This window comes from Leucoraja erinacea, chromosome 38, assembly GCF_028641065.1.
Source record: "Leucoraja erinacea ecotype New England chromosome 38, Leri_hhj_1, whole genome shotgun sequence".
NCBI lineage: Eukaryota > Metazoa > Chordata > Chondrichthyes > Rajiformes > Rajidae > Leucoraja > Leucoraja erinaceus.
Genome location: NC_073414.1, coordinates 3454373 through 3469264, shown reverse-complemented (window position 1 = coordinate 3469264; position 14892 = coordinate 3454373). Strand labels below are relative to the sequence as shown.

Here is a 14892-nt window from a genome sequence, read left to right as displayed (position 1 = left end):
ATATTCATATATTGCAACATACCAAAAGTACTTCTCTTGTTGTGAAATGTTTTTCCTGGCATTGTGCAAGGCACTATAGAAATGTGTTTTAGTTACCCAACTATTAAGAAGTTTACTATATGTTGCTGTTTCTCTTCCTCTCCCATACTTCAATGTTCCCATTTTCTGTTCTGCTCCATGCTACAGTTCTCAGGCACTCTATATGTTGTCTCCGTGTGAGTGGAGTTGCATGTATTAGTCAGCTACTCTGCTGTGAAGTGTTTCAGCATCAGCTCTCAACTTGGCATGCAACCTGAGAATCATACAACACAGAAACAGGCCCTTTGGAGACATAGGAACAGAACTGGGCCATTTGGCCCATCAATCCACCTCCAATCGATCCTGCTCCTCCATGCGATCTTGGCAGATCTACTTTTCCCTCGTAACCCCATTCTCCTGTGTTCTCTCCATAAACGTTGATGGGCTTACTGATCAAAAACCCATCAATCTCTGCTTTAAAAATTCCCAATGACCTGGGCTCCACAACTGTCTGTGGGAATGAATTCCACAGATTCACTCTGGCTAACAAAATTCCTTTCCATCTCCATTTTAAAGGTACATTCTATTCTGAGGCTCTGCCCTCTTTTCCTAGATGCTCCCATCATATCCTCTCAACATTCACATCAATCTATCTAGGCCTCTCCTTATTTGGTAGGCCCATCTCATCCATGCCTAACTAAACTAATCCCAATTGCCCATGCCAGGCCTGCTTCCCTCCATGCCTTTCCTATCCAAGAACGTCCAAATGTCTCTTATTGCAACTTGCTCCTCCACCTCCTTTGTCAGCTCGTTCCAGAAATTCACCATCCTCTGGTTGAAAAATTTACCCCAGAGAGCTCCGTTACATTTTAAATTTATCCCCACCCCCACCCTGTTTAGTGCAACTGCAAGATGATGTTGCAACTCTTACACTCAGAGACATAGAAACATAGAAATTAGGTGCAGGAGTAGGCCATTCGGCCCTTCGAGCCTGCACCGCCATTCAATATGATCATGGCTGATCATCCAACTCAGTATCCCGTACCTGCCTTCTCTCCATACCCCCTGATCCCCTTAGCCACAAGGGCCACATCTAACTCCCTCAAAGCACAAAATACAAAAACCTAATTTATTTCATGAGTATTATGTTTTTAATTTAATTCTTTGGTGTAATTACAGAATGACAGCAAAGACAATAACAATAATGCAAATAATTACTAATATAGCTCAGTATTTATCTTAATATACAGCTACATCGCTAGACATCTTAATATACAGTTACATCTGTAAACCTTTACTGTACCACTCTACTGCTTGTTTTTTTAATTGCTGTTTTTTTCCCTTTTTCTTTCGGCCCACAATATTTAATATGTAAAAGAATATGTGATTCTGTTCCATTCTGTTTGTAGTTTGTTTGGTTGTTTGGTTGTTTGTCTTTTTGCACAAAGTCCACGAGCATTGCCACTTCACATCTCGTATGTGTATGTGACGAATAAACCTGACTTGACTTAGGTTTGAAAAAGAAATGCAACAATTCTATTGTTCTGTTGTGTCCCAAAACACTTTCCTCAAGTCAAGAGTCAAGAGGAGTTGATTGTCATGTGTCCCAGATAGGACAATTAAAGTCTCACTTGCTGCATGCAGCACAACAGAATATGTAAACATGGTACATAACGGGGGAAAAAAAGTTCAGTGTGTGTGTGTATATATACACATGCACACATACTCAATAAATAACAAATATAGTGCAATAATAATAAGTCTATTGTAGTTCAGAGCTTATTTGTTGTTGTGTTTAATAGCTTGATGGTTGTAGGGAAGAAGCTGTTCCTGAACCTGGACGTTACACTTTTCAGGCTCCTGTACCTTCTTCCCAATGAACTCCAGGTTCAGGAACAGCTTCTTCTCAACAAACATCAGGCTATTGAACACCACAAACAGCAACTAAATTGTGTGTTGAAAGGCACCGCAGATGCTGGCTCACAACATATCTGGTTTACAACAGACTGGCACAAAATGCTGGCGAAATTGAGAGGGCCAGGCTGCATCGCTGACGAATGGAATGGAATACTTTATTTTCACATGTGACAAGTCGCAGGGCAATTCTTTGCTTGCATAGCCAAGGTATGCAAATAGTCGACATGTAAAAGGCACTGACACAGCTACAAATTCCTCCCCCCCTCCCCCTCCCGCCGGGTCCTCCATTGTTGGTCTGAAGAAGGGGTCTCGACCTGAAACATCACCTATCATCAGCCATGATCACAGTGAATGGCGGTGCTGGCTCGAAGGGCCAAATGGCCTACTCCTGCACCTATTGCCTATTCCTTCTCTCCAGAGATGCTGCCTGACCCGCTAAGTTATTCCAGCATTTTGTGTCTAGCAACTAAACGTTGAACTATGAACTGTCTTGGTAGCACTCGGGACATCAGGCTTTTGTTTTGTTTTACCCTATATTGTTTTTTTTTTAACGTATTGAACTTTTAAAAATTTGCCTAGTATGCTATCTATTGAGTGCTGTGCTTACAAACTTGTGCTGCTACATAATATTTTCAATGTTCCGTTTCTGCACATATGGCAATTCAACATTCTTCTCGAAACAAGGAACTGCAGATGCTGGTTTACACAAAAGGACACAAAGTGCTGGAGTGACTTAACAGGTCAGGCAGCATCTCTGTCGAACATGGATAGGCAAAGACGTGTCCTGACCCAAAATGCTGCCTGTCCAAGTTCTCCTGAGATACTGCCTGACCCATTGAGTTACTCCAGCAGTTTGTGTCCACTCTTGACTCTTGCTAGAAAGACAGGGAATGAAAGCAGATGGGAGCTCTGGCTTGGGAGTGGTGGAATATACATGAGTGAGTGACATGTGGCTATGTTAACACTGCCAACTGCCTGATCCCACAGCCAAGGTGTGCGGAGGCCTCTGGAGTGTGTTGCTTGCTCTATCTGGATCTGGGTTGTGGGCAGCTGTGGCGGAAGCTCTTCGGGTTGAGGGAGTCAACAGTCCATGGGATCCAACTAGCTGTACATAGTCATCTGCAGCCACTGCATGGGAGTTAAGAAAGAGCGAGGTTACATTCAATGAAAAAAAATCCCATCACCCTCCTACTTTTAAGAGAAAAAAAAAATCAAATTTTCTCCATGTTATAGGCATGTTATCACATACTTGATCAATGGTGTTTTATCATTAATGTTTTATTATTATTAATGTTTAGTGTTTTCTGAGGCATTCGTAATTGTCATGTTGTTACTTGTGGGCAGAGCACCAAGGCAAATTCCTTGTATGTGAATACATGGCCAATAAATTTACTTACTTACTTAAACTCACTTACTTAAGATGTCAAGCTGGAAAAGGTACAGAGAAGATTTACAACAATGTTGCCGGGACTACTGGATCTGAGCTATAGGGAGAGGTTGAGTAGGATGGGACTCTATTCCCTGCAGCGCCGGAGGATGAGGGGTGATCTTATAGAGGTGTACAAAATCATGAGAGAAATAGATCGGGTAGATGCACAGAGTTTCTTGCCCAGAGTAGGTGAATCGAGGACCAGAGGACATAGGTTTAAGGTGAAGGGGACAAGATTTAATAGGAATCTGATGGGTAGCTTTTACACACAAAGGGTGTATGGAACAAGCTGCCGGAGGAGGTAGTTGAGGCTGGGACTATCCCATCGTTTAAGATACAGACAAGTACATGGATAGGACGAGTCTTGAGGGATATGGACCAAATGCAGGTAGGTGGGACTAGTGTAGCTGGGACATGTTGGCTGGTGTGGGCAAGTTGGGCCGAATTGCCTGTTTCCACACTGTATCACTCTAGGACTCTGTCAACTCTCCTTATAGCTAACACCCTCTAATCCAAGCAGTATTCTGGCAAACCTCTACTGAACATTCTCCAAAGCCTCCACATAATGGGACAAGCAGAGGTGCACACAGTACTCCAAATGCAGCCTAACCAAAGTCTTACCCTTTAGCCACAAGGGCCACATCTAACTGTGTCGTGTTATCCTAACTCTAATTGCTTCCTAGATTGAATCAAAGCCCCTGTCTGCTCCTAATAGTGAAATTATTTTAATCTATAGGCAATATCTCATGTTCGTAAGTTCATAAGGGATAGGAACAGAATTAGGCCATTCGGCCATAAAGTCTACACCACCATTCAATCATGGCTGATCTATCTCTCCCTTCTAACTCCATTCTCCTGCCTTCTCCCCGTGACCCCCGACACCCGTACTAATCAAGAATCTATCTATCTCTGCCTTAAAAATATCCATTGGTGTCCTCCACAGCCTTCTGTGGCAATGAAAAACTTTCACCCAGCGAGTTGTGAATTTATGGAATTCCCTGCCACAGAGGGCAGTGGAGGCCAAGTCACTGGATGGATTTAAGAGAGAGTTAGATAGAGCTCTAGGGGATAGTGGAGTCAAGGGATATGGGGAGAAGGCAGGCACGGGTTATTGATAGGGGACGATCAGCCATGATCACAATGAATGGTGGTGCTGGCTCGAAGGACCGAATAGCCTCCTCCTGCACCTATTTTCTATGTTTCTATGTATCTGCCTTAAAAATATCCATCAGTGTCCTCCACAGCCTCATGTGCCAATGAGTTCCACAGATTCGTCACCCTCTGACTAGATAAATTCCTCATCATCTCCTTCCACATTCTAGTCCACAGGACCCTAGCTGGACATAGTCATCTGCAACCACCGTGGGGGTGGGGGTGGGAGTGTTAAGAAAGGGAGAGGTTGCAGGGAATGAAAGCCACTTCGCAATACACCACAATGTTTTTAGTACAGATTAAAACATGGTAATTCTTCATGGTAATTCACGGCAAATGCCCACACAGAGATTGCATTTGGCAGACGTTCATCACATTTACATATTCACCTCATCAAAGATGCAAATAAAAGGCAAAGATATCTAAAGCACCATTCACGGCCCCCTCATTGAACATAAAACTTAGTACAGCATACGAACAGGCCCTTCGGCCCACTATGTCTGTGCCGAACATGATGCCAAGACTCTTATCTGCCTGCATATAATGCATATTCCTTCATTCCCTGCATGCCCATGTGCCTATCCATAAGTTTCTGAAATGCCACTATCATATCTGCCTCCATCACCACCCCCAGCAGCACATACATGCATGGTACATGGATAGGCAAAGGTTTAGAGGGATATGGGCCAAATGCAGGCAGGAGGGACTATTGTAGATGGGGCATCTTGGTCGGCATGGATGAGTCAGGCTGAGAAGGGATCTTATTGAAACATAACATTACTAAGGTTTTGGACACGCTAGAGGCTGGAAACATGTTCCCCATGTTGGGGGAGTCCAGAACCAGGGGCCACAGTTTAAGAATAAGGGGCAAGCCATTTAGAACGGAGACGAGGAAATACTTTTTCAAACAGAGAGTTGTGATTCTGTTGAATTCTCTGCCTCAGAGGGTGGTGGAGGCCAGTACTCTGGATACTTTCAAGAGGGAGTTAGATAGAGATCTTAAAGATAGTGGAATCAAGGTAGCTGGAAAATCGAAGGTAGACAAAAGTGCTGGAGAAACTCAGCGGGTGCGGCAGCATCTATGGAGCGAAGGAAATAGGCTGAAACGTTGCCTATTTCCTTCGCTCCATAGATGCTGCCGCACCCGCTGAGTTTCTCCAGCACTTTTGTCTACCTTCGATTTTCCAGCATCTGCAGTTCCTTCTTAAACGATATGGGGAGAAGGCAGGAACGGGGTACTGATTGGGGGTGATCAGCCATGATCACATTGAATGGCGGTGCTAGCTCGAAGGGCCGAATGGCCTACTCCTGCACCTATTGTCTATTGACTGTTTCCTTGCTCGACAGCTAACTTTGAGGCACAGTAGAGTGACTGTCGATCTGCTCCCTCACAGCATTGGAGCCTCTATAACTAACCTGAAAGAGTAGCTTGGTTTCTCTCTCCACAGATGCTGCCCGAGCTGCTGACAACCCCCAGCATTTTCTATTTGTATTTGCGTGCCAACACTTACCTCTTTGTAGCCAACATTGACCATTCCAGTTCCAAACTTGTCCATGATTTTGAAAGCTCCTGGAACAGAAGCAAATTCCATTGCCATGAATGAATATGTACAGATTGTTAGAAATGTAAAGAATGCACTTGGTGAGAAACAACCCAGCAGACTATCTGTTGCTGAATCTTCCACCTGCGATATGAAACATAGAGTAGGCATGCACAGGGACAGGCCCTTCAGCCCACAATGTCCGTGCTGAACATGATGCCAAGTTAAACTTACCTCTGTCTGCACGTGATCCATATCACTGCATTCCTTGCATATCCAGGATCCTATCTGAAAGGAATTGTAAAGGGCTTGTCCCACATGGTGATTTTTTTCGGCGACTGTCGGCATCATTGACTGACTTATCAGGGCACCGAAAAAGTCGCGGCGTGATGACGTTATTGACGCGCGGTGTCTCCTCGAGTGTCGCAACATTATTTTTGTCGCCGCTAGATTTTGAAACGATCAAAATCTTTCGCCGACTCTGATACGTCTGTCAATGACGCCGGCAGTCGCCGAAAAAATCTCCAAGTGGGACAGGCCCTTATGCCCCTGTCCCACTTAGGAAACCTGAACGGAAACCTCGGGAGACTTTGTGCCCCACCCAAGGTTTCCGTGCGGTTCCCGGAGGTTTTTGTCAGTCTCCCCACCTGCTTCCACTACCTGCAACCTCCGGCAACCACCTGCAACCTCCGGGAACCGCACGGAAACCTTGGGTGGGACGCAAAGTCTCCAGAGGTTTCCGTTCAGGTTTCCTAAGTGGGACAGGGGCAATATCTGTGACCGAGTTTTACAGCAGTAATAAAGGAGAACTGGGAGCAGCTTGATTGAATTGAAAGATGCAGCTTGGAAACAGGCCCTTCTCCTCACTGTACCGACCAGCGATCATCTCACACTAAGTCTAAGCTGTTCCACTTTCTCAACCACTCCCTGCACACGAGGGGACAATTGACAGAGGGCCGATTTAACCAACAAACCTGCACGTCTTTGGGATGTGGGAGGACACCGGAGCAGCCATCACAGTGAGGGTGGACAATCTCCGCACAGACGGCATTCGGAGCAAGGATTGAACTCGGGCCTCTGGCTCTGTGGGGCAGCGTCTCTTCCAGCGGCGCCACTGTGCTGAGAAGTTAGCCGTCAAGTTCGTAAAGCCTTCTTCCCAAAACGTGAAGTGGACGCGATTAGTACGGGTGTCAGAGGTTGTGGGGGAGAAAGCAAGAGAATGGGGGTGGGATGGACAGATAGATCAGCCACGATCGAATGGTGGAGTTGACGATGGGCCGAATGGCCTAATTCTGCTCCTATCACATGGCTTTCTGACATCACTGCACTGTAACCTGCTACCTGACTTATTTATCTCCCTACCCCACCAACCCCTACCCCCCCCCCCCCCCCCCCCCCCCCCCCCCCTTCCCTCAAGGCTGTAGATATTTAGACTGGCAGCAACAAAACTGATATTTCCTCCTTTATCTCATCTTAATTTCCTAACTCAGCATCTCGCACTTTGGTCCTTGACCCTTCATTCCAGCCTGAGATAAACATTCCTTCTTTACGCAACAATGAGAATGAACAGGGCGTAACATCGAGCTATGTCTGGCATCCCATCTGACCAGTCCTAGCAGCCAGCAGGGTGTGTGTGTGTGTGTGTGTGTGTGTGTGTGTGTGTGTGTGTGTGTGTGTGTGTGTGTGTGTGTGTGTGTGTGTGGGTCTGTGTGTGTGTGTGTGTGTGTGTGTGTGTGTGTGTGTGTGTGTGTGTGCGAGTGTGTGTGTGTGTGTGTATGTGTGGCTGTGTGTGATTGTGTGCGTGTGTGTGTGTGTGTGTGTGTGTGTGTGGGTGTGTGTGTGTGTGTGTGTGTGTGTGTGTGATTGTGCGTGTGTGTGTGTCTGCGTGTGTGTGTGTGTGTGTGGCTGTGTGTGTGGCTGTGTGTGATTGTCTGCGTGTGGGGCTGTGTGTGTGTGCGTGTGTGTGGTTGTGCGTGTGTGTGTGTCTGTGTGGCAATGATTCCTGTGACATTGACACTTGCTCGAGATGACGGGGACCTAATTATGACAGCAAGCCAGACTTACGCAGCGTAGCTGAAATTCCAACTGAAAAGGGGACGAGTCGCCCCAGTTCCTCACTGATTTTCCAACATTCCAGCTTGTGGGAACGTTGCAAAAAAGTAAACAGGAATGTTAGCTCCCGTGAACCTTCCCACGTGCAGGAATTCAGCTTTTTTCCTTTGTGAACCTTGTAAAGGTTGTTTAAATAATTTGAAAACATGCAGAGGGCAAGTGACCGGAATCTGCCGATGGCAACAACACGATGTCGCAGCGGTAGAGTTACTGTCTCACAGCGGCAGAGACCCGGGTTCAATCCCGACTACGGGTGCTGCCTGTACAGAGTTTGTACCTTCTCCCCGTGACCTGCGTGGGTTTTCTCCGGTTTCTTCCCACACTCCAAAGCCATACAGATTTGTAGGTCAATTGGTCAAGAAGGAACTGCAGATGCTGCAAAATCGAAGGCAGACAAAAGTGCTGGAGAAACTCAGCAGGTGTGGCAGCATCTATGGAGCGAAGGAAATAGGCAACGTTTCGGGCCAAAACCTTTCTCCAGTAATTTTGTCTACCTGTGTCAATTGGTGCCTTGCTTAGGACAGGGAATCGAGGCAGAACTACTCTGGAGAGACAAGGAAGTGCGTTCCCCAGACATTGCCTACCAACAAAATGACAACTAAACTCATGGTCCTAATCAGATGGATTCAAGGTATCCCACAGTAATCCTCTGAAGGAGAGTATAGTTTGTGCTGATGTCAAGGAGTAATTGAGTCATACAGCATGGAAAAGGCCCTTCAGCCCATCTTGCCCATCCCAACCAACATGCCCCATCTACATAGTTAGCTGGAGTAACTCAGCGGGACAGGCAGCATCTCTGGAGAGAAGGAATGGGTGACGGTTTGAGTCGAGACCTTCTTCAGACTGATCATATTTCATATGGAGCCTGCCCATATTTCTCAAAACCTTTCCTATCCACGTACCGGTCTTTTTAAATGCTGGTACAGTCAGTAGCAGGCTCAACTACCTCCTACGGCAACTTGTTCCACATACCCGTCACCATCTGAGTGAAAAGGTTGGCCCTAAGGTACATATTAAATCTTCCCCTCTCACCTTAATGGTGCCTGAGCCAACATTGGTGCCCTAGCCAACTACCATACTGCAACTGACCACAGTCATCTGTGCCCAACTGCTTCCTACATTACAGGAGTGACCACACTTCATTCGTTCTACAAAACACGGAACAGCTCAGGAACTGACCCTTCAGCCCACAATATCCGTGCTGAACATGATGCCAAGTTATACTGATCTCCTCTGCCTACACGCGATCTATATCCCTCCATCCCCTGCCATCTCCATGTGTCTACCTTAAAGCTGCTTAAATGCCACTATCTTATCTGCCTCCACCACCACCTCCGACAGCACATTTCAAGCACCCCCCACCCTCTGTGTAAAGAATCTTCCACCACGCATTTCCTTTAAGCTTTGTTTAAGAAAGAACTGCAGATGCTGGTCAAATCGAAGGTAGACACAAAATGCTGGAGAAACTCTGTGGGTGAGGCAGCATCTCGGGAGAGAAGGAAAAGGCGACGTTTCGGGTCGAGACCCTTCTTCAGACTGATGTCAGGGGGAGGGGTCGGGCAAAGAACTAATGTCGGCGGAGAGAGTGGGACTAGTGGGAGAACTGGGAAGGGTGGGGGGGGGGGGGGGGGGGGGGGATGAAGAGAGAGAGAGCAAGGGCTACCTGAAGTTAGAGAAGTCAATGTTCATACCACTGGGGTGTAAACTACCTAAGTGAACTATGAGGTGCTGTTCCTCAAGCTATACACTCTCATCCTAGACTTTCCCAGGGTGTCTGGTTGTTTACCCAATCTATGCCTCTCACAACTTTATAAACCCAATATCACGAGTCCCCGCACCCTCCAGAGAAAACAGTCCAAGTTTGTCCAGCCTCTCCTTATAGCTAATAGACTATATTCCAGGCAGCATTGTGGTAATGGGGTAGCAATGAAGATAATTAAGAGAGACACAAAAAGCTGGAGAAACTGACAACATCTCTGTAGAAATGGAATAGGTGACGTTTCGGGGTCGAGACCCTTTTTCAGACAGTCTAGGCACATGTACTTTACGTATAATAAAATTCTCAAGGGATAGTTAATGGTGAACAAGTTAAAAGCAACTTCTGAACGACTCAGATTTCAGTTGGCGATTTAGCTGCTTAACTCTTCCATCGACAGTGAACACGCCTTGTGGGAACTGCCTGTTAGGAACAAGTTCCAACACCACCACTGGAGATTTCATTGCCAGGATAAGATTACATACCTATGTGAAAAATGCAGGGGAGGAGACGAACACCTTCACTGGGTGTGGATGAACAATTGTCATCCTCTGGATTTCATCTAGTCTGAGTTTGCTCCGAGTTTATTAATGTCATGTGTACCCTGTTCACTACATGATGGGCCGAAGAGCCTGTTCCTGTGCTGACGTGTTCTATGTTCTAAACCTTGTGATATATGGCAGAAATGACTGAAGAAATGTCAAACTATTGTACCCACCCCGCCCAATAGGAAAATTCCTGGCACTTAATTGAATCCTGCCCTACAGTGTGTGGCTGGCTTTTGGATCAGCATAACTCCCAATGCACAATACATAGCATTGCCACTCAAATCTCGAGCAAACTTTATATTTTCAAAGATAGACACAAAAAGCTGAAGTATCTCAGCAGGTCAGACATAACCTCTAACCTCATTTCCCTTATCCCTAACTAGTCTGAAGAAGGGTCTTGACCTGAAGGGGTCACAGTTTAAGGATAAGGGGGAAATCTTTTAGGACCGAGATGAAAAAAACATTTTTCACACAGAGAGTTCTCTGGAATCCTCTGCCACAGAAGGTAGTTGAGGCCACAGTTCATTGGCTATATTTAAGAGGGAGTTAGATGTGGCCCTTGTGGCTAAAGGGATCACGGGGTATGGAGAGAAGGCAGGTACGGGATACTGAGTTGGATGATCAGCCATGATCATATTGAATGGCGGTGCAGGCTCGAAGGGCCAAATGGCCTACTCCTGCACCTATTTTCTATGTTTCTATGAAACGTCACCCAAATCCTTCTCTCCAGAGATGCTGCCTCAATTCCCTGGGTGAATGCCTGGAGCGTGTCCCGCTGAGTTGACTCCGGCTTTTGTGTGGTCTCTCAGAACAGGAGAAGATTACTTTGAAGGAGGAAATTGACTCGCTCTCCTTCTCTCCACACTGATCAGTCTGATTAGAAGGGCAGATGCTCGACCCGAAAAGCTTCACAGCTCTATCCGTGTTCTGTTGTGCCAGAGATGTAATTGTCCTGCTGACAATAACTCACTTGAACTTGGGCCCACTAGGTTACCCTTGAAAAAAGCACGTCACTGCGTCTTCCTTTTTTGAGATTAGATTCAGGCCCTTGGCATCATTATGGCCCCATGGAGGGCCTGTTCCTGTGCTGTATTTTTCTATATTGTGTGGTTAGTGCTTTAAGAAAAAACAACCAACATGTACGCCATAAACATGTTGCAAATTATTTTTAGCAAAGACAATTGAGTTGAAAAAGGAACAAACTGGGATCACCCTAAACAATCTGTTCCTAATAGAGCTGCAGTAATGCTGGTGCCCAACCCATACATATTGAGCTTTCAGAACTGGAGGGTTGACTGAAGCCACTGTTACTGTAATCTCCCACCATGTACACAAGGCATGTTTGAAAACTGACCCACTGCTGACCCCTGCAGGGCACAGAGTATACTACAACACAACCACATTTCTCCTTTTGCTGCTTCTTAAATTCCGTTCCACATTACATTTATAATTGTAAACAGCGATTAGGCCAGACATTTGCCTTCTGCTGGTTGCTGTTAGCCACGCCACTGTCCATGCTTTGATCCAGGACCAGAGTTGGGCACAGGCTGAAGACTGGAGCCAGTTTCATTCAGTGAACTCCCCTGAGGCTCACACGGAGGCCTCTGTCTGTCCAGGAAGCACACACAAATGCGTCCAAAAATCACAGCGGATTTTTCACAAATCTGTCTAAATCCCATTCCTTGTTTTCCTGTACCATTGCAACTTCTCTTCACCAATATATGTCAAATCCCCTTTGGTTTTTTGGAAAAATCACACTGGAAAACCAGACACGGATTTTGGCAAGATACCATGCTGGGACCCAGGAAAGGGGCATGGCAATGTTCTCCTCCCCTGAGGCTCAGAGGATTCTGTGCCTGACCCACACACAAAGTGCGTCCAAAAATCACAGCATTTTGTGTCTGTCCCCATGTCCTGGGTTTCCTGATCCTGATCAATCATGGTCCGTCCGTTTTTTGAAATTCGCCACGGATTTTGGCAAGATCTCCCTGCGACAATGCTCCAGTGCGTTTGCTTTTTGTGTCTCCAGGGTCCTGGGTGCTCCTGATCCGGTTTTCCATGTGAAATTCGCCCCCGTTCTCCCTGCGACCACCCCCGGGTGCTCCGGTTTCCCAAACATCCCAAAGATGTGCAGGTTTAGTAGGTTAATTGGCCCTCTGTAAATTGCCCTTGGTATGTGGTGGGCAGCAAGAAAACCAAAGGGGATTTGACAGATATTGGTGAAGAGAAGTTGCAATGGTACAGGAAAACAAGGAATGGGATTTAGACACATAGGATTGGTCCTTTTGGGGCCAGTGTGAACATGATGGGCTGAATGGCCTCCTGCATCATACCATGTCAGTAAGTAGATGAAAGGATCTCTCTCAGGATGGTGGATTTGATCATTCCATTCAGCATTGCCTGCTTTGATTTTGATATTTGCGTGCAGATTCAGTGGGCTGAAGAGTCTGCTCCCTCTTGAACACCTCTAAAAGTCAGCACCTTTTACAATACTGCAGTCCCACAGCACTGCATAGGAGCCGAGATGAGTGGTTGATAAACAATGTATGCATAACAATAGTAGGCATTATACAAAGCAAAGATCTTTTAGCGGAGCAAGATAGACCACTCCTGCAATGGGCTGACGTGTAGTACGCAACGGGCCTTTTTTTCATCCATTTCAGTAACCCGACCCGACCCGCAGTGTAATCAACGTTGCGGGGGAACAGTTTGTGTTAATAAATTATAATTCTGAAAATGAGGAGAAGATTTTTACCAAAGAACTTTGATTTTTACGAGGATGTTTCCGTAACCGGCTTCCGTCTCCGCACTAGTATCTTTGCTCCGCTACGGGATCTTTGGTGCGGAGACGGAAGCCGGTTACGGAAATGGGGCCGAAAATGACCCACGAATCTGCCCATGACCGTACTACGTCTTTTTCGTCGAGTGGACGATCTTGCTCGCTGTAGGGTCTTTGATACAAAGTGTCTAACCCAGGTATTATTGGTATTTTTAAGAAGTAATTCACCATTCTTCTTTAAACTGATACACAAGACAATATAACAGTGGCTCAGGTGACTTTGGGTTGTTGCCACCAGTCCATGTTAGGGTCTAGGAGGCTCCCAGTCTATGTTGGATGAGAAGGGAAAGTACAAATTACTCACGGATCATGGTGTCGAGCTTGGTCAGGCAGCAAATAAAGTTCACGTAACTGAGGGTGAGATCAGGGTCCGCGTACCTCAAGCCAACAAGCTGCATCAAGAACTCATCCACCTGGAATCCTAGGGAACATAGTCAAACATGAAGACAAAGCGTGGCTAGAATATTGGCAGTGTGTATGCTCGTTAGTGTGACGTGCCCCACACTCTCTGGATTTGCCCCACCCCCTCGTCCACCCGACAAAGACTGCCGGGGTTCTGTTAATTTACGTATAAGCTCCTGGTGGTGCAGAAGGGGAAGCTGCTGCCTCAACGTGCCAGAGATCTATGTGTTTAAGAAGGAACTGCAGATGCTGGAAAATCGAAGGTAGACAAAAATGCTGGAGAAACTCAGCGGGTGAGGCAGCATCTATGGAGCGAAGGAAATAGGCAACGTTTCGGGACGAAACTGCGTGATTGTGGTCAGATGCAACGAAATTTTGTTCAAGGTACACTGTGTCTAGGTGTATATCTGAATGACAAAGTTTTCATTCATTCATTCATTCGTTCAGAGTGCACACGGTGGGCCGAAGGGCCTATTTCCATGCTGTATCTTGCAACCAAACTAAACATGGTGTATCTGGTGGCAGGGATGAAGCAGGACCACAGATGTCTCTCCCACCTCACCTGCTGCCTGGATGGCTGTGAACATCTCTTGACTGTCCATGGTCCCTGATCCATTCTTATCGAACCGACTGAAGACTTGCTGGAGAAAACAGCATAAACACAAACGTTTGCTCCGGGTGCTCCGGTTTCCCACCACATCCCAAAGATGTGCAGGTTTTGTAGGTTAATTGGCCCTCTGTAAATTGCCCTTGGTATGTGGTGGGCAGCAAGAAAACCAAAGGGGATTTGACATATATTGGTGAAGAGAAGTTGCAATGGTACCGGAAAACAAGGAATGGGATTTAGACAGATAGGATTGGTCCTTTTGGGGCCAGTGTGAACATGATGGGCTGAATGGCCTCCTGCATCATACGATGTCAGTAAGTAGATGAAAGGATCTCTCTCAGGATGGTGGATTTGATCATTCCATTCAGCATTGCCTGCTTTGATTTTGATATTTGCGTGCAGATTCAGTGGGCTGAAGAGTCTGCTCCCTCTTGAACACCTCTAAAAGTCAGCACCTTTTACAATACTGCAGTCTCACAGCACTGCATAGGAGCCGAGATGAGTGGTTGATAAACAATGTATGCATAACAATAGTAGGCATTATACAAAGCAAAGATCTTTTAGCGGAGCA

At 46.2% G+C, this 14892-nt stretch overlaps 1 protein-coding gene across 1 annotated transcript; it reads right to left on the bottom strand.

The window, feature by feature from the left end:
* Positions 1-1159: 1159 nt before the first annotated feature.
* Positions 1160-14363, bottom strand: LOC129714147 (calpain small subunit 2-like). The gene is made up of 4 exons (XM_055663640.1): positions 14277-14363; positions 13617-13733; positions 6028-6086; positions 1160-3063 (listed from the first exon to the last, which is right to left on the bottom strand). Exons 1-4 carry the CDS (start codon positions 14314-14316, stop codon positions 3037-3039), a joined length of 243 nt encoding a protein of 80 aa, XP_055519615.1. The 5' UTR covers positions 14317-14363; the 3' UTR covers positions 1160-3036.
* Between the last annotated feature and the right edge of the window lie 529 nt (positions 14364-14892).

What these genes read in the sequence shown, in the direction of transcription:
- LOC129714147 (XM_055663640.1), bottom strand. Translation starts at nt 14,316, where the DNA reads ATGGACAGTCAAGAGATGTTCACAGCCATCCAGGCAGCAG. An exon ending in CAAGCTCGACACCATGATCC is followed by an intron (nt 6,087 to 13,616) that starts GTGAGTAATTTG and finishes CTTCTGTTCCAG; the next exon opens with GAGCTTTCAAAATCATGGAC. An exon ending in TCAATGTTGGCTACAAAGAG is followed by an intron (nt 3,064 to 6,027) that starts GTAAGTGTTGGC and finishes ACTCCCATGCAG; the next exon opens with TGGCTGCAGATGACTATGTA.